We start from the raw sequence: 25,907 nt of genomic DNA on the forward strand, positions 1-25,907 counted from the left end.
TCTCCCAGGCCTGGCTCCAAGTAAGGGCCCTGGAAAGGGTGCACTATCCTTGATCAATAGGACCAGTTTGCCCTGGGAGACTCTGGGGGCAAACTGGCCTCAACAATAAAGCTCCTGTGGTCATTAGGGCTCTCAACTCCCCCCTCCCCCCATGACGGGCTCCTCGGAGGGGGAATTTCTAAAGTTACAGAGAAAATATTTCAGGATACGGACAAAGCATCTGTACCTTTTTTCTCTCCTCACTTGCAGCCTGGTAAGAGAAGTTCTCAGAGTTCTCCCACTTTATTCAACAAGAAGCTTAATGGCCCCAGATGGCGTGAACAATCTGCGGTCATCACATTGTGAGAATGGCTGTCATGTGAGGAGAAACTCTCCATTGAGGCTCAAGCAGCTGTGTCAGATCCGACTCTACCACAGGCCGCTGCTTTGTCATGTCAGGCAGGGCTGCGGCTTGTCCTTGTCCACCGAAGCGAGTGTTTGTGCGGTGGAAACGGGCCCAGGGCAGGTTATTTGTGCTCCACTCACCCATGTAACTGTAACATGTAAAAACGCCGCGCGGCGCCGCACGAGTGCTGCCCGCAGAGGCTCGCGTGGCGGAGATGTAATCACACTAACGGAGCTCCCAACGAGGCCTGTGATGAGCGGGAAACATGACGCGTCCTGCTCGGGGAGAACAAGGGGAAGCAGACAAGAGGAGAAAACGAGGGCGAGGGTGGTTTCAACCCCTGTCGGGAGTGGCGGTGTAATGAGGCTCGCGGGTCGTGTAATTTGTGGTTCAGCTGTGGGTTTGAGGTCATCGGGGGTCAGGATTACAGCATGTCCCCTCCTGGGAGGGAGCATATCTAGGCTGTAAACCGATCCAGATTAGTCTGAACACGTTAGAGGGTTCTGCGCTGGGAAGCGATGAGAGAACCTTCCGAGACCGGCGTCACAAACTCCGCACAAGGACCACGCCGTTGGCGCCGATCCGGCAGCGCTGTCATGTGATTGTCCTCTTTGCTGCTTCAGCCCTGAGTGGGATGCTTCGGCAGCTCCCGGACGCACTGCTTCCATCTTTCATCGTGGACACGCAGGTGAAAACGTGACCGGCGCCGTGCACGCCACGCCTCTGCTGTTTCAGTCTGGTGTCCAGATTTGAAGTCTGCTCTTGATCGTCCTCAATGTTTCCTGCCACATTTTCCAACAGGCTGGGACAGACTGTGCGTCTCCAAGGACAAAAGTTCTGATTTATGATCTCCATCACCGCGCAGAGATGCCTTCCAACATGCTTGGACCGGCCCGCCGGGAAACGGGGATATATTTTTAAAGGCTTTTGTTTGGGAAAGATAAAATGTATTCTGAGATAGCAGCTCAGCAAGCAGGGGAGTTTGGCTCTGCAGGATGTTCAGGAAGAAAAACCTTCCCACACCGGCTCCTCAGAAGCACAAATCCATATGTTCGCTGTACAATCTAAAAGGAAATAGTACACAAAGTGGAATGCGGATAATTACGCTTGGGTTTCTTCTGAGGTTGATAACAGATTCCCACCATCAGTAGAACCCAAACTCTGTCATTTTTGGCCAAAAAGGAGCAGCTTCGTACGACTCCTCAAGTTAAAAAAAGAGATATTTGCCTCTCAAATTACTTGAAAGCACGTGAGCGTCTTGTCGCTGACAGAATGGATCTGTTGTGAATCAGTGCTTTCTTTTTGTTCAAGAAAGACATACGGTAATATTGAGCCCTGCTAAGCCCCTGAGGCAGAGCGACACATTATCTCTCAGCTCTGTGCACTTGGAAAAAGACTCTGTTGTGTCCTGATAAGATTCATAACAGGACATGAAGTGTGTCCTGATGTTACCCCGGGGGGGGTTGGGAGGTGTGAGCGCCGTTTGCCAACGCGCTAATCCAGGAGTGGCGCTAACGCCCCACAGATGTGTGAAGACCGAAGTGTCCCGACTCCGAGTGGAGGGCTGCGCGGGTGGGCGGGCGCGCCTCTTTGATTTTGGTGTCGGGGAGATTAGAGCAGATTAGGATTACAAACTCAGAGCTGCCTCATTTTAAAACAGTATTATTAGCTGTTAATATCAAACAGCTCCCAACACCTGAAAACAAGGCTGGAGCCAAATATTGATTTCAAATGTTGACCTGAAATCCTGAGGCAAGAGCGACGGCTCATGTTATTACAAAGGCGCAGTCTGGGAATAAATCACTCGCACATGCGCGTCTTCAAAAACAAGTTATTTCTGGCCTCGGCCTCACCAAGCAAACACAGTTCCTCCGGTTCTGTGGTCATCACGCGACATTTAGAGCAACTAAAGGTCACTTCGAGCAGCCGGGGTTCAAAGGTCGCCAGCCTCCTTGCACAAGCAAACCTGATCACCTGCCATTCAAGCACAAACAGGTTATCTGATCGTTTCCTGCTCTCAGCCGAGAGGTTCACTCCACATTATCAGCTCTTATCTGATCCGACACAGATCCAGCAGCTGCTCTCATGTCAGGAGAATCCACGACGCCGCCTCTGGTGTGAAATGAATGACGCTTTATTTATTTCCTGCTCTTTGCACCTTGTTAACATGCCTGCTAGGTGTTTCATTAGCCTCGAGCGAGGTTCTCTGAAGGCTCGCAGAAGTCTTTCCGAAACCCGACAACGAGCGTGAGGAGGAAGTAGAGGACGGGCGGGCGGCTTTTTCACCTGCCTGTTAAACTGGCTGCTTCTCTCTTTTGCCACCAAACCTCACTGGCACGCCGTCGCGCAGCCGTAGTCTTCACCTCTCTGAGAATACTGACACGGTGGCGGGACTGGCGCAGCAACACGTGGCGAGGATCTGCCCTCATGCGCTGCAGTGGGGGAGGAAAACGGTTGAAGACGAACTGCCACGATGGGCGGAGAGGTGAAGAAGACGGGCGCTGACAGCCGGCGGGACACAGTGGGCGGCCAGTTAGCTGCTCAATGATCCAGATCTAAGTCTCAATGATCTGCCTCGTTGGACCAGGTGTGCCAGACTTGGGAAAATGTGCTTGAGTTCATCTCCAAACGGGATGTTTGATGTGGTAGGAAGGCAGATTGTCGATGGGATCTTGGAGACAAGGGGAGGGGAGGGTGGAGCGGCGGTGCTGGCATCGTAACAAACGATCCATCCTGGAGCGAAACCTCTCGTTTTGACGTTGTGGACTTCACAACAGAAAGGTTGTAGAGTCCTCAACAGCGGGGCTGTGGGCAAAACAATAACAGGTTAGCACAAGCGTGAGGAGCAGCGTGGGCGGCAGGATGGAGATGCGTTTATTTCAGCTCCTGTGATCAGGGCGGAATCTTTTCTGGCACGCTTGCTCAGCGTGTCGTTGGAAACACCAGAAGTGACACCGCGGCGCGGGTTCAGAGCCGCCGAGCGTGTTCCCGTGTTCACGTGCGAGCGGAGGCTTTTATCTGTGGCGAGATCCCGCGTCGGCGATGTCAGGGGAGCTTGTCTGCCGAGCGCGCTGGGAGTACAAGCACCAGACGCCTCTGTTCGCTGTCTGCTCGCAACATGCTAACATCCGCGAGGCATCGTTAGCGCGAGGCCCAGTCTGCTGAGCTCTGAGCCGAAGGGGGCAGAAATGTGGACTTTCCACGGGGGCTAAGGCGCCGTCCCACCAACACAGGGTGGAGCACGTGGAGCCCAGGCTCTAGCCGTCCTCTCATCCCCTTCTGACGATGATTGCCCACTCTAGCGTTGAAATGCATCATTTTCTCGAGGATTCGTATGCAGACAGCAGAGACGGCGGTGAGGGAGAAGCAGAACGCAACAGTGCTCGTTTGTTTTATCCCAGTCCCGCCGCACTTACGGGTTCCCCACAGCGCCGTCCGCCATTGAAATATTTATCATGTTTGACAGTTGTTTTAGCTGTGAAGAGACGAGGCCCGGAGGAGACGAGACCAACTGTGCTGGCCGGAAGCGAAACAAGTGGAGCAGCCTGCCGAGGAAAGTGTGAAGGTTTTCCATAACGGCGTGGTCCTGGACGGAAAACCACCACGGAGCTGCCTTCATTTAACACTCATCTCCTCACAATCTGTTTGATGACTGTGTCCAACCGCCCCGCACAATTCATGTCGGCCCTCTGAAGCCACATCTGCTCTCCCTCCTCTTCGGCCTAAAGTGGAGCTCCGGGTTCCCGCTGCTCAGCTCCGCCCTGGGAGCCTCTGCTCGCTCTGAGCTTCGACCGCTCCAGCTCCCTTTTTAAATCCCTCTTCCTCCGGTGGACCTCCGTTATTTCCAGAGCTGCTTGTGCGACACTGACTGCGATGATGGCGTCCACTTTGACCTCTTCAGCTTTCTGATCAAGGAGCTCTCAAAGATGGCCGCTGTCGTGCTCACAACCTTCTCATTCGGGCTGCATCTCTCTTTTTTCTCTTCCCTTTGAAGCTCCAACTCTTTCCTCAACACGTCTTCCATCTCAGCCTCATCAAAGGGATGAAAGAAACTTGCTTTTCTTTTTTGTAGCACCCCAAGATTTTATTTGATTGCGTCTTTACTGCATTGAAAACACAATCCTCCCACCTCGGGGTCTGAAATCATGACAGTTGACACTTGTGTTACATAAAAAAAAACCCAACGTGCATCATTTTCAGTCAAGTGAACGTCGAGAATCGACAGCGAAAATCAAAGCCGACGCAGTTTTGATGTCGTCACAGAGTTGAAGAGATGTATTTTTGGATAACCATGGCAACGAACACAGCTGCAATGATTGACAGGTTAATTATGAGATCTTATCTCTTCTTTCATGGTGGCTGGAAAATAGAAATAATATAAATGTCGCTATACATTAAAAAAAACCTTTAGCCTTGAAGAGTGACATCACTGGTCCTGTCTGGTTGTACAAGCTGCATTTCACCTCCCGCCTCTCCCTTTCTAATCCACACACATGCGCGTGCACGCACACACGCGCACGGCAGAGGCAATTTGCTGCATTAAGCTGCCTGATAGCACGTGTCCGCTGAGTTAGTCAGTGATTTAACAGACATTGCTCACACCAATTAGAGCGCATCAGGCAGCCGGTGCAGCCGTCGACATGGATACCGGTGCCGTGAGGACACAGCCAGGCTGATGTTTCCTTTATGTGACGGAAGACATGAAAGCCGCCCATTTAGATGATGTCTGGTGTCAGAGGCACCGACACGTCCCCCATCCAAATGGACCAGAACCGTCAGCCACCACCCACTTCTGCAGCCTCCCCCACACCGGGCAGGTGTGGAGCTGGAGGAGAGGAGAGCCCAGCTGCACCAGCACCACCGCAGCGGAGGAGAGAAGGCACACAAGATGCACTTCCACCCCCAGGTGAGCGGGTCGGGACCCGGAGAGCACCTGACTCTTTTCTTCTCCCCCATTGATCTCTTCAATCACCAGAATCACCAGGAATCGTCGCTCAGGAAGAAAGAAAAAGGAGGTTGAATTTTCTGTTACAATCAACCGGATGCAGGATGGCGCACGGCGCGGTGGCGGAGATGACACCGTCTCCACCGCCGCCTTCCTGTTTGAAACAAAAACGGGGGAGGGAATTCATTCTCCTACTGGTGAGAAAGCTGCGGGTTTTATTCACCGCCAGCGGACGAGGAAGAGCAGCTTGGCCTCTTCTTGTCCACCAGGCTATTGTTTGCATACCGACACCTCTGGTTACTTATGTTGCCATGGTGACCCAGAAGCTGGTAGACTGCTTGATTTGGATCCAGCACAATGTTAATGCAAGTCCGCTGCTCTGTGGAGGCGCGCGCCGCAGAGAGGCACTCTGCTCGTCAGACATGTGCTTTGGCTAATGGGCTAATCATCACGGTGGCCCACGAGCCAGGAGCACATTTGCTGGAGCCGCGGGGGCCAACGGGGGCCAACGGGTCCTCGCAGCTCATGAGGGAAGGGCGGATTCATCAGGTGTGAGAGAAACGAGAGCACGGATGTCACATTAATGAACGCCCTGACTAATCTATCATTTACCTTGGAACACATCTGTCAGAGACGAGTATTAATGGAAGAGGAACCTCCTCTAGTACAGGGCTTAGCTACGGACCCCCCCCCCCCCACCACACACACACGCACGTGTGGCTCTAAAACGGCAGCCGTAACGGGGGAATATGGACACTTTAAAATGAAAAACGGCAGCAGAGCCAAGTGTCACTTAATCAATGTGAACCTCGTGGGAGAGAGGAAACCACCGCCTGGAGGGGTGGCACAGTCCCAGGACGGTGTCTCCGGGGGGGGGGGAGGGGTTTAAATGGGCTAAAACTCAGGGCGTAACTCATCTCTGTCAGAGGAACGACGGCGATCCCTACAAAGAGGCCGTCTCTGCTTGGGAGGTGCTTAACACCAGCATCCATCACGCCAACACAATAGCTCAGACGCCACCCTCCTCAGGAGCCATCATCACCGCCGGCTTCTCATCCACGCAGCAAGAAATCCACCTCGGAAGGAAGCGGAGACGACCCTCGCTCAGTGGTCCCCTCAGACAGTCCTGACGATGAGCGCCGAGGACGCGGACGCTGCCATCTTGAAGGTCTGACATCACCCGCAGCCACAGTGAGATAAAAGCCTCAACAGGTGAGAGGCTGGGGGGGGGGGGGGGGGGGAGGCCGCTCAGATTCAGCTCCTGGCCTCCCTGAGAGCAGCACTGCTGTGTTCCGTCCAGAACTCAAGAGCCTTTGGACATCTAATTTGTCTTAATTACAGTAAAAACAATGTTTAGATTGCTGTCAGGAGCGGCTGGAGCCGGTCCGGGTGGCGGAGCCTCCGCTCCCCCACCTCCGGGCTGCTCGCCTCCCCGCCTAACGGCTCCCTCGCCGCGGCCCCACGCGCAGCCTCCATCCATCTGCCTGACATGTGCTTCCCCGTTTGTTTTCTCTGGTCGGCGAGACGCCGCCGCTGATATTGAGCCGTGTTGACGGCGTTCCTCCTTTCATGCCAGATGAATCAATCACTCGTGCGCGGCGCCGCTCAGCGCCGCCAGTCTTTTCCACTTCAATCAGCGCTGCAGCTTCAGGAAGCGCTTTTCCTGCGATTTATTACAAAAATAAAAGAAGTCTCTGAGGGTAGCACTGCCAGACATTTGGAATGAGTAATTTACAACAATCTCCAGTGACAAATATTCAGTCTTTTGGAATTACATCCCTCTAATCTGACTCATTGTTATACAGATGTAGAAATCCAACAGCATCACATGTCCATTCATTACTTCCAGTTAATGTTGATCGACTTTAATTTTCTGTTTAATTGATTTATAATAGCTTTCTGGAGAATGCTCTTAAAGCCACAGCTTATTAGCATAAGTGAGCAGCAGTCCTCGCTGGGTGTTATACATTAAAGTAAGGAGGACAAAAACAGATATTCTTAGAGAACAAGTCCAAACGTTGCTTTTAGGTGTTGGACAGTTGGACGTCTTCTTGCGTAGTGACGATAAGCAGAGGATTCCTGCGAGGACTCGGCTCCAACAGGTCCCCGTGGCCCCGTGGGGTGGTGAGCCGCCTCCCTCTGCCGTGCGCCTGGAGTCCTGGGAGATTTTCAGCTCTTCGGCCACGCGCTCCCCCAGCTCCTGGATCAGCTGTCTGCAGCCACCCGAGGCTGGGGGGGCGTCCTCTGTCCTCGCCGCCGAGACGAGCGAGCTGCTGGGCTCCTGAAGGCTGGGAGGACCAGAGGAGCCACGTGGGGGCTGGAGAGGGTTGTGCCTGCCCGTCTCTCCTCCTCCTCCTCCCCCTCCCTCCTCGCTGAAGTCTGCACAGCCTCCTTCTTCAGCCTCAGATGCTCCGCTCTCATCAGCCGAGCTGCTGCTGCTGCTGCTGCTGTCACGACTGGATACGGGACCGCTCTCGCCAGCCCCCGCCTCCTCTTCGTCTTCCGCCACCATTTGCGCCGCAGCTTCCAACTCCTCCAGCTCCAAGTCCAAGTCTTCCTTCCGCAGGGAAGCTTTTCGTAACGTCTCCGTCAAGGCTGCCATCTTTTTGGACCTGGAGAGGAAATGGTGGAAAAGTGAGGAAAGACGGGCGAAGCTGCGCAAAAAAAAAGGGGAAAAGGCATCGAGACACTTCGCTGGCAGGACGTGAGGGAGGAAGCGAGGACTTGATGGACTGGCTCTGCGTGCTGAAGACATCGCCGCGGGATAACCATCGACAAATCTAATACCCATTAACCACGTCCCGGCCTCGTCTGAATGCTAAGCAGGCCGCAAATTGTTGATGCGCGGGAGGGCTCAATGAAATATGGAAATCGGGATGTTTAATAATGTAGAGAGATGAGCAGCGCTGATACGCAGCGCCGCCCCTCCCCCACCGCCGCGCTCCCTGTGAGGCGATAAGAGACGGAGCGCTCACAGACTCAACCTTTTCATCCCCGCGTTCCAGAAAATCTAAAGCAGAAGTTCAGCGAGGCGCTGAGGGTCGGACCGCGTCGCACACGTGCACAGATAAGGCGGGGAGCCCATCATAACGCCGCCATGAGGTGGCCTCAAATCTGCAGCTCTGTGTGTTCAGGCAGAAACCCATTTTTATTCTGCTGAGCCGCGACGGTCCGGAATGGGTGAGAATCTTGTGAGAATCCCGCTGATTCCTGTGTCACATGACCTGATGTACAGCTGTCGCGGGTGTGTGCCGCGCCCTCATTAAGCAAACGATTAAAACTTCCCAACTGTCAGGACATTTCTTGAATTCCAGCTTGGAAACACGCCCTATTTGTTGCACAGATGAGGGTGGATCCATCGACTGAACGCTAATCTTTAATTCTGAGCGGTCCCAGCGTGACATCAGCAATAAGCTGGACACGTCTCCAGAGATGATTAGATGTCCTCAGGGTGGAGCCTAAATCAAAGCTCCGCTGTAGTTTCACTGTTGTGGCTACACTGCTGCTGAAATCACACCCCATCTCTTGAAACGGGGGGGTTATTGTGTAGGAACGTCCCCCTACAAGACCCCATTTGTGTAAAGCTATCAGTTTGTTGGGAGACGATCAGCGCCTGCACATTTTTCACCCTGGGGATGCCCGCCGCGCTGCCAAAAACTTAAGTGGTAGCTATTCATCCCTCAGTGCACTTTAGACGTGTGTGCCGCCCCCATCGCCATGGTGATTACAAGGTGACCTCTGTGGGTCACTGCAATTCAGACTCCATCCATTCAGGGTGGGATAATGTGTGTGTGTGTGTGTGTAGAAGCTGCAGCTCAGCTGACATACCCTTTTTCCCCCACTTCCTGGTGCCCTCTCTGGCCCAATTAACCCACGACTGAGCAACAGGGTGGCTCCTCATTACCCTGCAGCCCTAATGAGTTCCCTCTTCTGGAGGCAGAATATAGAGACCATCTAAATGTCCCCATCAGGAGAGACGACGTAAGCAGATCTTATAGTTGTGCCACACTGAACGAACGCAAATCGAGATGTTCGAGAACCAGCAAAGCCGGAACCGGGGAGCAGAACCTGTGACCAGACTGGAGTCGTGCGAGTAATCCGCCCGCGTTCAGACCCAAGTCCACAGCGGATAAAAGCGGTCTCAAACAAACTGCTTTCAGCCCAAATAGCTATAAGCTACCAAGACATTAACCTCCACGCCGATGAGCCCGTGCAGCCGGAAGGAACCAGTTTAGGGTCTGAGGCTCTAGAAAACCCACGTGGGAGTTTCTTTAGTCAGACGGGCTGAAGAGTCTCCTGCAGCACAGCCACTTCAAACACTGCCCTGTATTCTCTTCCCCCGTGGGAAGTCATTATTGAGTTAGCATTGGGGAGGCGCGCTTGTTTTTCCTCCCCTTCCCTGCGCTGTGGTGGGAGAAGCTCAAACTGCGGCGAACACAAAGGCTTTGTCCAGGAGGGGGGAGGGAAAACGTACACAATCCCCTGATTACTGCACCGCTGCTGCGGTTTGCTTTGATTAAACTGAGCGGAGGTGGCTTCTTTTTTTTTTTTTTAAGGTTGGAGAACTTCTGTGGACAGATAAGTCGCTTCTCTCTGCCGGAGTCTTTCAACGAGGACGTGGAGAGAGTGGAAATATGTGGGTGTGTGCACGAGTGCGAGAGAAGGGGGGGGGAGTTATAATCTGACATTTATTTCATCAGTCCTGCTCACTGAAAGGGCAACTCGTTCCCCGTGTCAGCGCGCCTCTAAACATCTGGGATAAAGCTTGTCTACAGATGCAGAAATCTGTAACACGAGCGGGAGAATTCCTCACTGGAGCTCAGAGACGCTTCATCCTCCCGCTGAGGGGGGTGAGAACTGGCACCGGGAGATGAAACCTGCCACTCTGAGGCAGCGAAATCCAGTTTATTCCAAGCAACGAGGGATTCAGATGAAGGTATCCAGCAGATCTGGGTTCCGCCCTCTGACTGCCTGTCAAAGCTTGAACCCGACTGCTAACGCGGGTTAAAGCGTATTTATTTGCCGATGCTAAAGATCCTTCTTGATTTTTTCCCCCTGCAGCGATGTGGTTGATGACATCGTAGGTCCTCTTGGTATCACCGATCCAAAAAGGAGGTAATTAGGAACATTTAATTAAAATGAAAACCAAGGAGGAAATTGTGCAAAGATAAGCCTCTGCATTCACCACTGTCCTGTGTAGCGGCCTCATGCTGAGAGGAACTCTGTCGCTCTGATCCCTGAAAGCTGGGGGACATTTGGATCTTTGTTCTGCCTTGCGGGGCCCCTCGATCCTCCTCAGCGCTGAGGCCAGCATCAGAAAGACCCTGCCACATTATCCTTTCCAAAGCATTCAGGATGAGCATTTGACTGCTGCGGTGGTGCCGGTGGGTGTCACAGTGGTCGGGGGGGGGGGGGGGGACGCAGGGAGCCACCGGGCTCCGGTTCTTCTGCAGGGCCTAATTCAATTGGATTTCTCTGGGAAAAGCCCAGCAGCATCTTGAGAAGACGCGGGCGTTGAGTGTTGGGGAGGTTCTCACGGAGAGGTGTGCTGAGGTTAACAGATCAGCCATGCTTGAGAGTCCAGACAGGGTGTTAATAGCAGCCAGCGCACGCACACGTGCACTCCCGAGAGTCTGACCGCAGGTCTTGGCTGACACACTGACCTCCATACTTGACCTCGCTGGCCTTAGAGCCGACTCACATCAGCGCAGCCTGAAATATCCATCCGCCGTCAGTCTTTCAGAGTTAATAAGACACAGCAGCGAGGCTGAAAGATGCAAATTATGTTGTCACTAGCAGGCACAGCCAAGGCTGTATTTTCACCGTGACACATCCCCCCTTTAGTGAAATCAACACCCTTTCACACACATCACACCTCGTCCTCACAGCCACGAGTCTGCCCCTTCAGCTCTTACGATTGCAGGCTCAAATTACCCTCAAACTATCAAATTCACCAATAAAAGCGAGGTCTGAACCCACCTCCACCCCCCCCATTAAACCCTGCCGCACACCATTTGTACACCGTCGTGGGTTTCTTTTTCCCCGAGCAGCTAACTGCCCCGCTTCATAGAGGCGGGTGGTTGCGTGTGACTCCCTGACTGGAGTAAAGAAACACAACACCAGCCTTTAAAGCTCTGCCAGGACACGCTGGCTTTACTCCAGGACTTCTGATAGGAGGAACGACGTCCGAGTAGAGGAACTCGCACGGATCTGCAGCTCTGCAGGAGCTCCGAAATCTGCAGACCTTCAAAAGCACATCCCAAAATGAATGACCCGGACTGGCTGCTGATGCTTTTCAACCAAGGTTCCAAGACAATAATCAGCTCAGAGTTAAGAAGGGATGTTAATGAATGAAGCTTGGAAGAAGAAGTTGAAGTAGTTTGATTAAGAAATGTGACAAAGTCTGGAGAATTGAAGATAGCTGCAATAACTGCACATGAAGAGCGCCGCTTCCTCATGCTCTGGTGTGTGTGTGTGGGGGGGGGGGGGGGGGGGGCTGCCCTGTGGCGTAAATCACACTGAAATCTTTACGAGGCTGTAAATTTCAGACTGATGTCTCGCCAGTTGTTGCGACTTTAGCAGCAGATATGCATGTGACAGGACGAGGAGCGCAAATAAATCAACCTCCCGGCCAACGAACGCTCATTAATTGCCGCGTCTATCATGCGGCGCTGATTGCGTTCGCCTCATCAGCGGCGAGCGCTGACAAGATACAGAGACGGTGCCGCCGGCTACAGATCGCATCTCATCTCGTCGCCCTGCTCACGGAGACGACTCACTTACAGGAGGGTGAAAAATTCAGCGCATCTCATCTCCCAGGGAAGAAAACAGCGACGGCGCCATCTGTCATCACGCCTATCGGATAACGGGGGAGAAAAGTCGCACTAAGCTGCACGGCTGGCGGTTTAGGGGCGGCGGCTTCTTCCAGACTTCAGAGCAGGACGGAATAACTTAAACACAGGAAGACGCAGCGGTCCGGGAGACGGGGACCCGGATGTCCTCCTGCGTGTGGGCCCGAACTGGAGCTCAAAGCAGCAGCAACAGAGACGGCGAATAGAAGCGGTTCCCACAGCTGCCAGCTCCACGTGATGCATCAGGTGAACGCGACAACAGCTGCGGGTCAGCGGGGGTTCAATCCTTCCATGATGGATGGACGGAGCGGGAGTCAGCGCGTCAGGTCAAACCGACCTGCACTTCAGACGTGCGGAGGAGGAGAGAAGAGCGAGCGCTCTGGCGCTGCTCGGCTGGGGAACCACTGACGCAACGAGGCTCCTCCTGCTGAAATCGTCACTTTCCTGAGGAAAAACCCAACACCCGCAAATTCACCGGTCGGGTTTTTCTCAGCCGTGAAAATGGAGGCATCCGTAATACCCCCGAGAGCAGAACTCAAAACTCAAAAAAAGAAAAAAAAAGTAGAGCGTGGGGGCGGCGCGGGCACTAAATCCCCGCAGACCTTTTATCGTGTCTGCATCTGGGCGCCGAGCCTACAACATGAGGCGCACATTTTTCAACTGGGCTTTTTCCAGACGCGCACGCCACTCGGCTGAACTCTGGCCAAGAGTAAAACAGAGCTCATTACAGGGTAATGCGCTCGCAGAGTTGCGTTTGAATCGTGGACGCGACTGTAAAACGTGCACGAGGCGGGCGAGGAGCGCCGTCCCACCTCCGCTGCTCTGGGAACCGGCGCAGGTTCTGCGCGTTTGGCTGGTGGAGGGTTTACACCCCGGGAAGCTCCGGCACACACGTGAGTTAAGTGCTTCGTGTGTGAGCACAGATGGTCCTTCAGAGACTCAGCTGTGGCGCTCAGGCACACGATAATGGAGACAAAAGGAGACGGCTGCATTTCTCGCCACCTCGCTCGTTCTCCTGGCTCAGCTGCGGCAAACGATACGTCCAATCACCTCCTCCAAGCTACTAATGCATCTCAGGAACGTCTGAGGCGCGTGCGTGCGTGTGTGAGCGCGTGTGTGAGCGCAGGCGTGTGCTGGCAAACTTACTTGACCCTCTGGATCCAGATGCAGTAGTCGGTGACGTACAGATCGTTCAGTATGTACGCGGGCTCGTTGGCTCTGAAGACCTTGTGGACGTCCAGCAGGCACTTGAGGACGCAGACCTTCCCTGGGCACACGAACACACCACAGAGGGCCAATGGAAAAAGGGTGTTATTTGTGTTCCGCGCTGCGATTGACAATACACTCCAGCTGCTGGCAGGCTCAGCGTGCCCCTAAAGGCTCGCAGTCATTGTTCCATGCATAAAAGCGACAGGATCAGAGGGAAAAGCAAGTGAGCTGCAGCGTAAGTTGATCCATACGGTTCAGACTTCCTGGTTAAAAAGCAGCCGAGACAAAAGAAATCTCTATTTTTAGTGTCTAATGGCTGCTCTTTTCAAAAAGGGCTCAGAATTTTTCTGCTTTTCCCACTTCAGTGAAAGGTGGTGCAGCGTCGCTGTCGAGAGAAGGCTGGTTTGAAACGCCGCTGTGAATCCGTCGTCTACTCGTTGGGCTCGTTAGGTGTCGCCGCTGGCTTTTAATTGATCGAGACTGCAGTTTAAATGTAAAAAATTGACCCAAAAGTAACTGAAGTGGTGGTCACTTAAGGTCGCGTTGTGCGGCCTTCGGGATGAGGCCCCGTTGCCAGATGACCGCACACCAACACTCAGCTTTCCTGCTATCATTTTCAAATTCTGTTCATTGAAATCTTGTTTCCATCAGAAACCTGTCAGCTTGTGCAGGAGCCTGACTCAATTAGAGGTTCTGGACCAGGACTGTGAATAACTGAACAACACTACACCCCCCCGGGCCCAAACCTGGGGTTATTCTCCCGACGATGGTGCCCTGGCTTTAGTCGACACCTTGCTGAACTCTCCCTCCTGCCTCCAGAGAGGCGTCTGGAGTGGTCAACGCTCCAGCGAGGGCGAGGCGGAGCGCCCCTCTCCGCCTCCGCAGAGCCGCCTGGCAGCATCCTCAGACATTCCAGTCCAATCAAAATAAACAGCGCGCTCGCAGAAGGGAAAACCTTAAACATTTGATTCTCATTTAACTTTGCCCCGGGACTCAGGACTTGGATCCCAAACGCACGACCGGCTCCAAGTTTTGACTTTCTCCTTCTGATTTTTTTAAATGACCATCGAGAATAAGGTTCCTCTCCAGAGGATGTATTAAAAAAACATGTATATTGTTTCTGGACTCAGTTTTGGCATAGAAAATGTACAGTAATAAGTGGTGCTTTAATCAGGCAGTAAGGACTGGTGGATCCAAAGGTTTGTTGTTCAGAGCTGCAGACGTGCGCGGACACAGCGGTGGGTGTGAGAACAACAAGATCTTCTTTGTTTTATTGTTTTCTGTGGAAAAAAAGCTTTGGTTTTCAAAAACAGCAGAGGGAAAATTACTCATAGCTGCTCTTTGTGCCATCAGACTTGGATTTATGACCTATTGAGTAATAAAAGGATGGAGATGTTTGGTGTCATTTCCAAACAGCCAAGTTTCCAGACTCTTCATTTCTACTTTACAACGTGTGACTCGCGTTAAAAAGCCACGGGTTATTTAAGTTAAGTTTCATAGTAGATGGGACGAAATCAAACTAAATTCTGTGTTTCCCCTTTTTAATAGAAAGTCGGGAATTCCCCCCAGATGTGTCTATTAAAAAGAATAAAAACAGAAAAACTCTCTTCTTACAGGAAATCACGCTTCTTTCCATCTCCTACAGACTTGGCGGGCCAAATATAGCCAAAATCATTTTTATTTTCCTAAAGTTTTCACATTTACACGCAGCCCTCAGACGGTGCAGTTGGGAAATAAACGGCGGAACGACTGAATAAAGGGGGCTTCGGGCGTTTTGAAAAGTAAGAGCTCAAAGATTTATCGAGGTAGTTGTAAAAAGGTTGCGATGGGACGCGTTTGTCGATCGTGTCGGTGTCCTCTGAGCGAGAGGATTAAAGCGGTGTGAGGGACCTGCCTCTGCAGCTCTTTACAGTTACAGTGGAGGAGCTCCTTGAGAATCTGTTCAAATATTTAACCCAGGGTAACGTCTCCTCAGAAGCCCCCGACCCAGGGCGTTCCATTAATAAGCTTGTTTTACTAACAGGTATGCATGTTTGCCTTCACATCCACTTAAATTAAGTGGCTCAAACACACAGAATGTGTTTCCATTAGCTTCATTCTGACAAATGAAGCAACTTAAGAGGAAACACTCATCAGGAAATCACTCTAGTGTTTAATCCATTAAGGAAAGGCACGTGGAAATAATGAGGTTTAGATATTTTTTAAATGAACAGGACTGGAGTTTTTAAAAAAAAAAAGGTAAATAATTATCACTGGCTTAAGAACAAAGGGCTTTTTTTAGCGTAAGAGGTGCTGTTTGAGCCGTCAGTAAAGCCTGGAACACAATCCAGGCTTAGAAAGAACATGAGAGATTACAGCAGAACGAGTGTTTCTGAGGTAAAAGAAACAAGGTGCGCAGCAGAGAGAGTCTCCACGCTTCCCCTAATCAACTCATCTCCTGACTTAATGGGGCGCAGCATTGCTAATCTGTGGCTTAAAGGGCCTTTAAATTGCTGTCATTTCCCCACGTTAGAATCACGATAGGCTGCATAATCCTGGCTCCTGCACACACGGCGTGTTTACGCTGCGCTCGTCTGCAGGGGATTTTGATTTAAAGATTACGCTAACGTTTCGATCCCAGTGGCAAGTGGCGGTTTGGCCACTCTCTCCGTGAGCTGCGGGGATATCAGACCTGCGGGATGTACACGGCTCTACGTGCACTAAATCTCCTGCTTCTGTGGAGGACAGAATGAGGAGAGGCTGATATCCTGGCTGTGAGTCAGCAGCGTACTGAACAGAGCGTCTGGCACACTACAAAAGTGTGAAAATTATCTTTTTTTATTGTTATATATGATCAGAAAAAAGCATTTAGTGGCAATTAGCAGCTAAACAACCCTGCAGTACAAAAGGAACCCAGGAGGAGATTAAATCAGATTCCATTTAACAAGGCTGACAAATTATGCTTGTTAATTGAAGGGAATTAATGTTATTGTGGCAAAGAGAGCGATTCTACAGCAGTGTGACAACAGAGGTAAAATGATGCTTGGGCTGGTTTTTCCCACTCGTGGGGTTTTACCAGCCCTTCTCACGCGTCTCACAGAAACAGAGACACAAACTCCTCCGGCGTCTCCTCTGCTGCTGGCTGGATGGCGAGAACAATAGTTGTGCTTTTTGTTACTGGAACTCCTCGACCCTAAAGTTTGTTTGCATTCCCACTAATGTCAAAGTTACAGTCGAACGTTTTAGCAACAACTTCTGCCTGGAAAAAGCAGAGTTCCCTCAAGGGTTGCCAGTAAAAGTTCCTGCAGTGGAAAAGCCTTTGTGTGTGTGTGTGTGTGTGTGTGTGTGTGTGTGTGTGTGTGTGTGTGACTCCTGGGGGACTCACCTGACTGTAATATCTTGGTTGCATCACCAATCGCTGCAGAAACCATGCCAAAGTGTCTGTAGAGTGGGTAGCACAAAACCCTCCTTCCAAAGGATGCGAGGACTTCCTGCAAGGAGCCGTACGTCTGTGGAAAACACACAGATTCCTTCATGGCTGCGACATTTAATCTTGACCAAGACTGATGCACAGATAGGTGAGTTCCCTGGAGCCGGCGTGCACCGCTGCCATGCTAATTGCTCCTAACAACTCCTCATTTATGCATAGAGCTGGCAGAGTAGGTTTCCCAACTCTTTAACACCTTTCCAGCGCCGGCCTGTTAATTGCTGCTTCCCTTTAATCACTTTGTTCTCAGATTTTCTCTGCACTAATGGACTGCCTGGAGACATTAACGCAACTTTTATATCTCTTTTATGTTTCTTTCTCGTCTTTTCTGGGCGGCTCGTTAAAGAGTGCCGAGCGTCTGCGAGTGTGTGTCATCGGGGATCGTGCACTCCCTCGGGCTTCTTTAGCAGGAGTGTAAATAAGGTCTGATGCTGCCGGGGAGGGAGGCACAAGTAAACAGGCAGCAGATGGAGGGAGGACGGGGATGGCGGCGAGATAAGGCGGCCGGGGGAAGGAGAACGTTGGGCATAAGTGAGGCGAGAGACAGCCTCGGAATAATAAAGAGACAGCAGAGCCGCAACACAGTGGCTGTCAAAGACGGTGAGGAATCTATTGTTGAGCACATGGGGAGAGCGAGAGGAAGAAGGGTGGCGGCTAATCCGGTTCTGAGCGAGCGGCTCTGCCAAGAACGGGGCTGACGGTGCTGACTGACAGGAGAAGACCGTTCTTGACTGCACAGTCGCCGCAACAGGAAGTCATCAATGTCAAACAGCGGCGGCAACCTCTGAAGACTCCTGAAAGAAGACGAGGACGTGAAGACAGGACAGACCAGCCTCTGTTGTGGTGCGAGCCCAACACCAACTGGACAAACAGCTGGAAACGTCAGCCAGCAGGATCCCAAATGCACTTCCAAGCAGTGAGACGTTTTCCTTGATGGCGCATCAGCAGAAAAAGGCTGCGTAGAAAACGTGACCTTCACAGAGGCTGCAAATGATGAGGACGAAAGTCTCCAGGTCAATTCCATTCAACTGCAGCCCAAGGAAACATATTAGCGCCCAGAGGTAGAAACAGGACGCTCGCTTCATCATCTTATACAAACAGCAACAGATCCGTCTGGCTGATGATCAGCAAAGCCTCCTCCAAACACTCCATCATCCTTAAACCTGTCAAAACAAGCGCTGTGCAGCCGCCGGTAGAAACTCAAGTGCGAGCAGAAAAAAAAAGGCTGACAAACTGTCATCTGTCTGTCACAACAGGCGTCATCAGCCCCAGGAGGGGGCCGGGCTTCACATCTCCTTCCTGCTGCTTTAACGTGTCAATATGGAGAGGAAGCGTGTTTACCTGACAAGCAAAGCGTGAACGCAGCCCGTTTGGAAACAAGAACGATCGGAGAAATTGTCCGCTGACGGGGTCAGTGTCAGACACGCAGTGTGTGGCTGCTGGCAGATTCTGCACGCACGCTCGTGCGCGCGCACACACTGAATTAGAAACACCTGTTCCTGCTGTCACTCGTCGGTTAAGAAGCCGTGTCCAATCGATCCGATCGACAACTCCCTGCCGCTTGAGGAGTGACGCTGTGAGAAGACAGAAGGCTTGATTTGGACTAAACATCGGAGATTCTGCATCCAGGAAGTGCAGCAACAACCCCGACGTGTGAAGCTGCGATGCCACCGTCAGTACGTTTAACACAACATTCATCAACAACATGTGTGAATCTGCTCCACAGCTGCAGAAAACTCAGGTTTTTATCAGGAGAGAAGCTGAGCAGCTGAAATCACTCCTTCCTTCTTCCAGAATCACGTCCCATTTCCATCATTCCCTCTCCAGACACTTCCTATAATTCCAGCGTATACAATCTTTACAGGTCACACTCACAGTCGGGTCTTTTGTTTTGTGGAAGCGACTCACCTCCAGCCAGGAAAGGGTCCCGCTGAGCTTTCTAATGGTCCAGGAAGACTCTACCTATGCAGTGGAAAAGGCCCGTTTATTATTATTATTTATGAATGATGATTATCTCTGAGGCAGCAATAGAACCCCCCCTCCACAGATTAAAATCAACATTATCATTCAAGCATCAAATGCTTCAGTCTTGGTTCGCACATTGTCGGGGGTCTCTTTGACAGGGAGCTCTGCCTCGTTCACCTTCCCTTTCCACAGCTACCTAACGGCGGCGACACAAAGAGGTTTGCACTGAGCTCTCAGATCTGCTGGTAATCTCTTAAGGCTCTCAATGAAATGGAAGGAGGGGGTGAAGGATTTGAGGATAGATGGCTTTGTCATCCATGGCTAAGTGCTGCTCAGAGGTGTTTCCTCTTCACATGCACACACACACACACACACACACACACACACTCACTCACAGTGTGCTCTCCCTCCGTTGAGCGCACTTCGTAGCAGTAAGCTAGCAGGATGTCCAGCAGGCTCAGCCACGCTTGGTGACGGGCCGCCTTGTCGAGCAGGTAGGAGCGGTTGTTGAACTTCCGCAGCTGCTCCTTCTCCTCGTCGGTGAACGCCACAGCTGCAGTCACATGGGACACAAAAGACGGACAGAGCGCTCGTAAGGACACTTTGCTCTGCTTACACCAAGATTTTCCACGTTGAGGTCGAGTCCTGCAAACACTGATGCTGAACAATTAATCAGCATCAGCCAAACGGTTCTAGAAAGTCCCCCTTAATGTGAAACAGCTGAGGTAGATATAAAGAACCAAAGCCAAACTGTGCCTGGTGGAGCAGAACATGAGCAGAAGAAGCCAAACCAGTCAAACCAGTCCACCACAAACAAATGAACAGAGTAAAGCAAATCAAACGTGAACTCATTTGCTTTAAGAAAGCGTAGATCTCCGTCATGTGAAACTACCCCAAGACTCTGGTGATTCTGTCTCTGCAGTGGCCGTTTCAGCTTCGTTGGGAAGCACCGACACCCATCAATCCCACCTAAATGTTCTATATGGAGACACGTGGAGGAGAGACGTCTCCTGGAACACTGTGTACCTCCAGAGGGGGATTCCCATGTGAACATGAACAACCTGGTGTTATTAGATGTAGAAAGACACGAGTCGGCCCTTTTCTCTCTCCATGCATATACAGCCCATACATCAACATGCACGGACACACGTAACAATTCAAAATCTTCTCCTCTGCTTTAAAGGGAACGGCGCTCTATGACGGAGATTCCTGGTGCATTACATCAGGACTAAACTCCCTGCAGTCCCTCCCTAACAACACCCACACACAAAAGGACTGACGTGCACCCACTCCGGTTTTCTGGAACACGGCGAACGAGTCAGACGGCTGAGGATTTACCCAACGAACACGTTCATTCATCTGCTCGATGAAGCCAGTCAGGTCTAATGGGCATTGGCACATGAACGGTTCAACTGATGGCAAATTAATTTCTGACCTAATTCGTCTAGTTGGAACGGCAGCCTGGCTCTAAAGCCCCAGCTGGCCTGATGCCTCACTGTACGCTGGGCTGAAATACCGGGGAACACTGACAGGGTTTAACAAGTGCAGGATGTTGACAAAGAAACTAGAAAAGCAGACATCAGACACACACACACACACACACACTTCAAAAATACATAAGACCCACCTAACTTGAGTCTTAGGGTGTCACCAAAATGAGGCTAAGGTCAGATTTCCAAACCCAGCCATAACAATGTGTGACAGGTAAAGAGACCTCCAGGCTTTGGGACCACTTAACGACATCAGACTGGGAATCCAAGGCTCCAGTGGACAGCTGTGGCCTGTCAGGACACCGACAACAAACCACTCGTGTCCACACGCATCCGTCAGACGTATATCAGACTACACAACAGATCTGGGAGGAGGGCAGAGGTCTAAAAGGCAACCTGAAGGAGCCGAAGCTGCCGTTTTGATTACATGCCAAACGGTTAACACATGCGTTCAAGAGTTGATGGCAAAGCTGCTTAAATCTCCTGACCGAATGCCACTCCTCACACTTAGCCGCTGCCAAGTCTGCTGGACCTGTCAATCAAGCCATTAATTTTAATTTGACCCATTTATCTGCGGCTGGGCTCCTGACTGAGCCGCTCCGTCTCAGAATGCAGAATGAGCCGAGGGAGCCTGCAGAGCCGCGGGGAGCCGTAATTTTCATTTGGGGGCTAAACTAATGGCCTTTGCATTGAAGGCTGGTGCCTGCTTATCAGCCATCAGGCCCATATGCCATTGTGTACGCACCCCCCCCTGCTGTAATGCTATCAGTTTAATCTAAATCCTCTCTCAAGAGCATGACACCAATACACTAAACATGAGCTACATGAATAGACAAGTACTTATGAGCAGTGGAAACGCTGGAATTAGCAGGCTGTTAAAAGGAGCCGGATGGCGTGATTAAATATCTCTCAGTGCCGACGCTTCACGAGCCAACGCTCCTCAGCGGCACGCCGAATCCTGAAATGAAGCCGAGAGGCTGCCGACGAGCCGCGGTTCAATTGAAATAAACGAGTCATCGATTTGAAATGGATAAGAGGCGACGCAGAGAGGAAAAACTGAGGAAGACAGTCGACATAAAGGGAGATATAAGCATAATCTTCTCAGCAGCTGTTTCGGTCGGCCAGCAGGCAGCAGAGAGAGTGATTAGGGAAGGGCCAAGTTCAGCCTCTCGTAATGCCAAGGGTCTTTCTGCTGAAGGGCCCTCGGGCTCTCTGGAAGGGAGACGCTCACCAGCTGACCTTCCCCGGGCAGAGGGCAGAGAGAACACTCATCTGTCCTTTGGGGATTAATATATAGTCGGAGAACAATCCCACCGCCTCACAGGCACAAGTCACAAGCAATAAATACTGTGAGGAGCACTGGGTTTACAGAACTTCCAGTCAATAACGATCAATAAATGGTGCACCACTGGGAAGGTGGAAAATGATCAAAATGCATGTCTGCAATGATTTGCTGTTCATCAAAAACAGTAATAACGCTGTAATAAGACTCACCGGCTTCTCCCTGTTGCTCTGCAGAGGGGCCCAGTTTTTCCCACCACGGAACAAACTTCAGCAACCCTTTAATCTCGTCATCCTCAAACAAATCGGCCCTTTAATGAGAGAGCGACGGTCAGCTCTGGGCGGGGCGGGGAGTCAGCGCGGCCGTGTTTATGGATCCGACTGGACTCACAGATAATGATCGGCAGAAAAAGCCGCAGCTTCTGCCTCCAGACGGGCCCTCCGCCTCTCTCCTGCCGACGTTTGCTCCGGGTTCCTGACATCGATCACGTCGCTCAGTTCCTCCTGTCACAATTCAAAAAGCTCAGTGAGTGTTCTACGACAACGGCCGCCATCATTCATCCTTATTGGGCAGAGAAACGGGGGTCTCACCTGCAGCCTTGCAAACACTCCGGACCTCTTGTTGCCAAAGCCGTACATCTGCATAGATCTCAGCTCCTCCTCGGAGGTCTCCTTATAAACCTCCTGCTCCACCTGCCACTCAAATTCGTCGTCCTCCTCATCATCTTCCTCATCTCCCAGTCCTCCAGTGCCTCCTTTAGAGATAATAACATGTTAACTGTGCATCTGCTGAACGGCTGTAGTTTAAGCAGAAGGAGGGAGCTTCGACTCGCCTGTGTTCACTTCCTCCACCAGTGGTTTGGCACAACGGGAGCCTTTTGGGGCCAGTAAACTTGTGAGCATCTGAAGCCCGTCAAAGTGCTCTCCGGCTGTTTCTTTGGGGACTCGGAGCGTGAAGAGACCTGGAAGGAGACGGCATCTGAACTGAGGCGGGACGTTGAAAAACATTGTTCTGCACGATCCCTCCCACTTTCCTCCTCGATCAGAGGAACAGATTTTGTTTTCACAGCCCTCATAAAGTTTCACTGCACCCGAGCGTCAATGCTTACTCGCGAGAGACGATGACTAACTGCGGGGGTGCAGAGCCGAGGAGCTGGAGCTTAATGATGGCTCATTATAAGTCCAAACAAGGACAGTCGTTAGCGGAGCTTTATTAGCAGATGTTACAGGCTTAGTTGCTCACAGTGTGTTAAACAGGGCCATGTGGACAGACGGCCGCGGTGTCACAGTCCATGAGGCAGATGCCTTTTAAAGACAAAATTCCTAACTAATCACACAGAACAGAAGGTCATCGACAGACCTGCGCTCGACCAGTCAGTCGCATTGTTTTCTTTTCAAAAGCGCTACATGGAAGCTCCGTCACTGTGAATATAGACATGACAGTCATGGCAGTCCAAAGACTCATTATGACATTACAGATGGCTCCATTTGCCCTTTGAACATGATGAAATGAGCACTGACTGACTGACTGAGGAGACCCCAGGGATCAGTTAATGACAGCTCCTCCAGCCACGCCAGCGGGAGGAGTGACACAGATTGCTGGTACTGAGCAAAGCGAGCACGTCCACGGGTTGATGAGGACAGCAGCCGATGACATCCTCATTTAAACTGTTTCCCTTTGCAATCCTTTGTAAGATTTTGTGATCCCTTCCCATCTCTAATATCCAGCTGAAGCTTTAACGACCTTTTTGAGGGCGCGGGTCTTAAACGACTTCACAAACTGATTCAGACAGAAGCAGGAGCCGCATAAAGCTGAGCATCTGAACAGCAAGTCTGGGTATCACAACCAGGGAGGAGCGGCAGCAGACGTGACCCCCGCTGCTTAGCATGCAATCATCAATCTGGAGGAAAATAAAGTCCGTCGCTGCTGCTGCAGCTGCCAAAAGCACAACTCGAAACTGCTGCAGCAACTCTGCTTTTCACACCCTCGACTCAACGCTCATTTACACCGATGTAGCATTTACAACTGAAAGCCCTTATTATGAGGTCACCCGAGCCAACCCATCACATCTGGTTACCAAATCCACTCGTATAGAGTGAGAAGTGTGGATGGAAGTGATTAAGGTGTGATTTCAGGCCGCGTCAGGGGAAAAACATACAGTTGAGGCAACGTTTCTTCTTGGACCTTCATTATAAGAGTAGCTAGGAGCTGCCTGATGGGGCAGGTGTAACCTGACTACAAAGATGATCTATTTAGGGTTGAAACCTCTAAGCCAGTGTTCATGTGAGCAAGAAAATTTCAGCGGTTTCAGTCGAAACCTCACATTTCTCATGTGTCTCCAGCCGTCTCCAACAAGTCAACAAACGTCAGGATATCTTCAGTATTTCAGGACTTGACTTGTAGGAAAACATCGGCGTCAATATGCGAGAAAACTACTCTCCCCTCTCGGTGATAAATGTCACCACATTCTAACAAGTGCCCGAGGGAGGGAAACAAGTTAGAGGAAATGAATGGTTCATGGAGAAGAAACAAACTAAAACCAACAACTACTCGTTCTCGTCTCCAAGCCGTGAAATGACAAACACAGAGCAAATAACTTTAAAGATATCGGAGCGTCCGTTCCAGTGTTTGTTTTTCTCCATACAGGCGCCGCTGCTGGGAGGCAAACGGTCTGGTGGTTTATGCTGGACAGGTTCACGGTCACGACGTAGACGTCAAGAAGTTTAGAGCAACCTGTAATCCCGTGATGAGGAGGAGGGCGGCTACAGCAGCGTGACTCCTAACTTTATATCACCGTTTAAAGTCACGTCTTTACACCAGCGAAGCTCCAGTTAATGCGGCAGATGTTCATTTAATTGCTGTGATCATGCAACTAGGAGGCACAACTTACGACACTGCAGTGGAGGGAAAAAATCTGCGTCAGAGAGCAATAAAATTCAAAATCCAACTATCATAAAAGGCAGTGATTACGTAAATTATTTAGCCTACCATCATCAATGTCGAATTTGGCCCTTTCTCTTCCATCCTCCACTATTCTTCCTGGAAGAGTTAACCTAAAAACATGTAATAATCAGTAATAATTTAATAAAAAAAGCCACTTTTGCATGGTCATATTTGCGCCAACTCACCTGAGAAAATAAGGTTTGGCGTAGAATTTGAAATCAGTTCCATCGACGTACAGGTCAAACTCGGATGTTCTGGTGTAGGGAACACGGATGATGATGGTCAGGTATTCTGGATCCTGGCTCAGGTCAAACGCAGGAGTTATCATGATGATGATGATGATGGTGGTGATGGAGAAACCTACAATAAGAGGGAGGCTGGTGAGCTTCTAGCAGCATCTGCTCTGGAGCTGGAGCCTGAACGGCGTCCCATCCGACCACAGCGTGCCACCTTGTGGATGAATTCATTAAATCCTGCAGCTCTGGCGTGTCAAACAACCGCAGTCCACGTGTTTTCTTTTTTACAGACAGCCCAACTGTCATTACAACCCACCACAACCAAAAACACCTTTATTACTGTACTCAGCTACAAGTGGCACTAATCTGAGTCACAATTCGCTTGTAGGCACCAAGTCCGTAACATTTTAAGATGTGCCAAATTACATTTTAACTCCATTTGCAAATATGAAGTGTTTAAGCCACCATTGCAAAAATAAATGTGCGTATTTATATCTCTTTTACCTTGAAATGTTGTATTATACCCTTGGTTGAATTAGCAAGCATTTAATAGCAGTACATATAAATGACGTATACATTATTAGTTTAGATGTACTGCGGCCGGAAATATAATTTTTACAATTAAAGATATTAATCGACAACCTCTTTAGAGAGTTTATATGTGGCTGCTCGGGGTTTCCCCTTGATATGAGTAGTTTTAATTGAAAGTTTCGTGTTTTGGTTTGGTAGCTGTTAGCCTGCCAGCTAACACGAGTGCTCCAGCCTCGTGTTCCGGCTAAAACATCCCAGCAGCGATGCCGGCTGACACGGGCCCCAGAGTTAAATCCCAGTTATCCCAGTGCGTTCGGACTGGCCGGATGACTTCTCACACATCATAGGTGAGAAATGTTAAAGATCAAAACACTCACCAGTCAAACAGTTTTCACCAGCTTTGACTCGTTGCTCCAACACGGGGCGTCCATGTTTACCGTAACTGTTGGTGCAAGGCGGAAGTCGAATCTGCTTGAACGTCACTGCATGTTATATCAGACTCGGTGTTACAGTTCTAATAGGACAATGCCAAATTATTTCTTTCAGGAATTACACTGCAGCACATAAGGAAAGGCTTTATGTTTCTTAAAGTTGAAGATGGTGG

General features: G+C 50.9%; 1 protein-coding gene across 3 annotated transcripts; it reads right to left on the reverse strand.

Annotated features, from left to right (window-relative positions):
* Positions 1-4,442: 4,442 nt before the first annotated feature.
* Positions 4,443-25,836, reverse strand: shq1 (SHQ1, H/ACA ribonucleoprotein assembly factor). 3 transcript variants are annotated; one of them, XM_057031655.1, is made up of 12 exons: positions 25,681-25,836; positions 24,722-24,896; positions 24,582-24,646; positions 22,426-22,554; positions 22,184-22,347; positions 21,984-22,096; positions 21,806-21,903; positions 19,217-19,374; positions 18,765-18,818; positions 16,755-16,878; positions 13,328-13,448; positions 4,443-7,942 (listed from the first exon to the last, which is right to left on the reverse strand). In XM_057031655.1, exons 2-12 carry the CDS (start codon positions 24,862-24,864, stop codon positions 7,243-7,245), a joined length of 1,869 nt encoding a protein of 622 aa, XP_056887635.1. In that variant the 5' UTR covers positions 24,865-24,896; positions 25,681-25,836; the 3' UTR covers positions 4,443-7,242. The 3 variants fall into 3 exon arrangements, with proteins under 3 accessions (XP_056887635.1, XP_056887636.1, XP_056887637.1); XM_057031656.1 differs by having other exon boundaries at positions 25,675-25,696; XM_057031657.1 differs by lacking the exon at positions 25,681-25,836 and adding an exon at positions 23,917-24,487.
* Positions 25,837-25,907: the final 71 nt, after the last annotated feature.

Source organism: Takifugu flavidus, chromosome 4, assembly GCF_003711565.1.
Source record: "Takifugu flavidus isolate HTHZ2018 chromosome 4, ASM371156v2, whole genome shotgun sequence".
NCBI classification, from domain to species: domain Eukaryota; kingdom Metazoa; phylum Chordata; class Actinopteri; order Tetraodontiformes; family Tetraodontidae; genus Takifugu; species Takifugu flavidus.

Coding starts and splice junctions, on each gene's coding strand:
- shq1 (XM_057031655.1), bottom strand. CDS start 24,864: ATGATAACTCCTGCGTTTGACCTGAGCCAGGATCCAGAATACCTGACC. Junction 22,555..24,581: donor CAAATTCGACATTGATGATG/GTAGGCTAAATA, acceptor GTCTCCTTCCAG/GTCTCTTCACGCTCCGAGTC. Junction 7,943..13,327: donor ATCTGGATCCAGAGGGTCAA/GTAAGTTTGCCA, acceptor TTTCCTCTCCAG/GTCCAAAAAGATGGCAGCCT.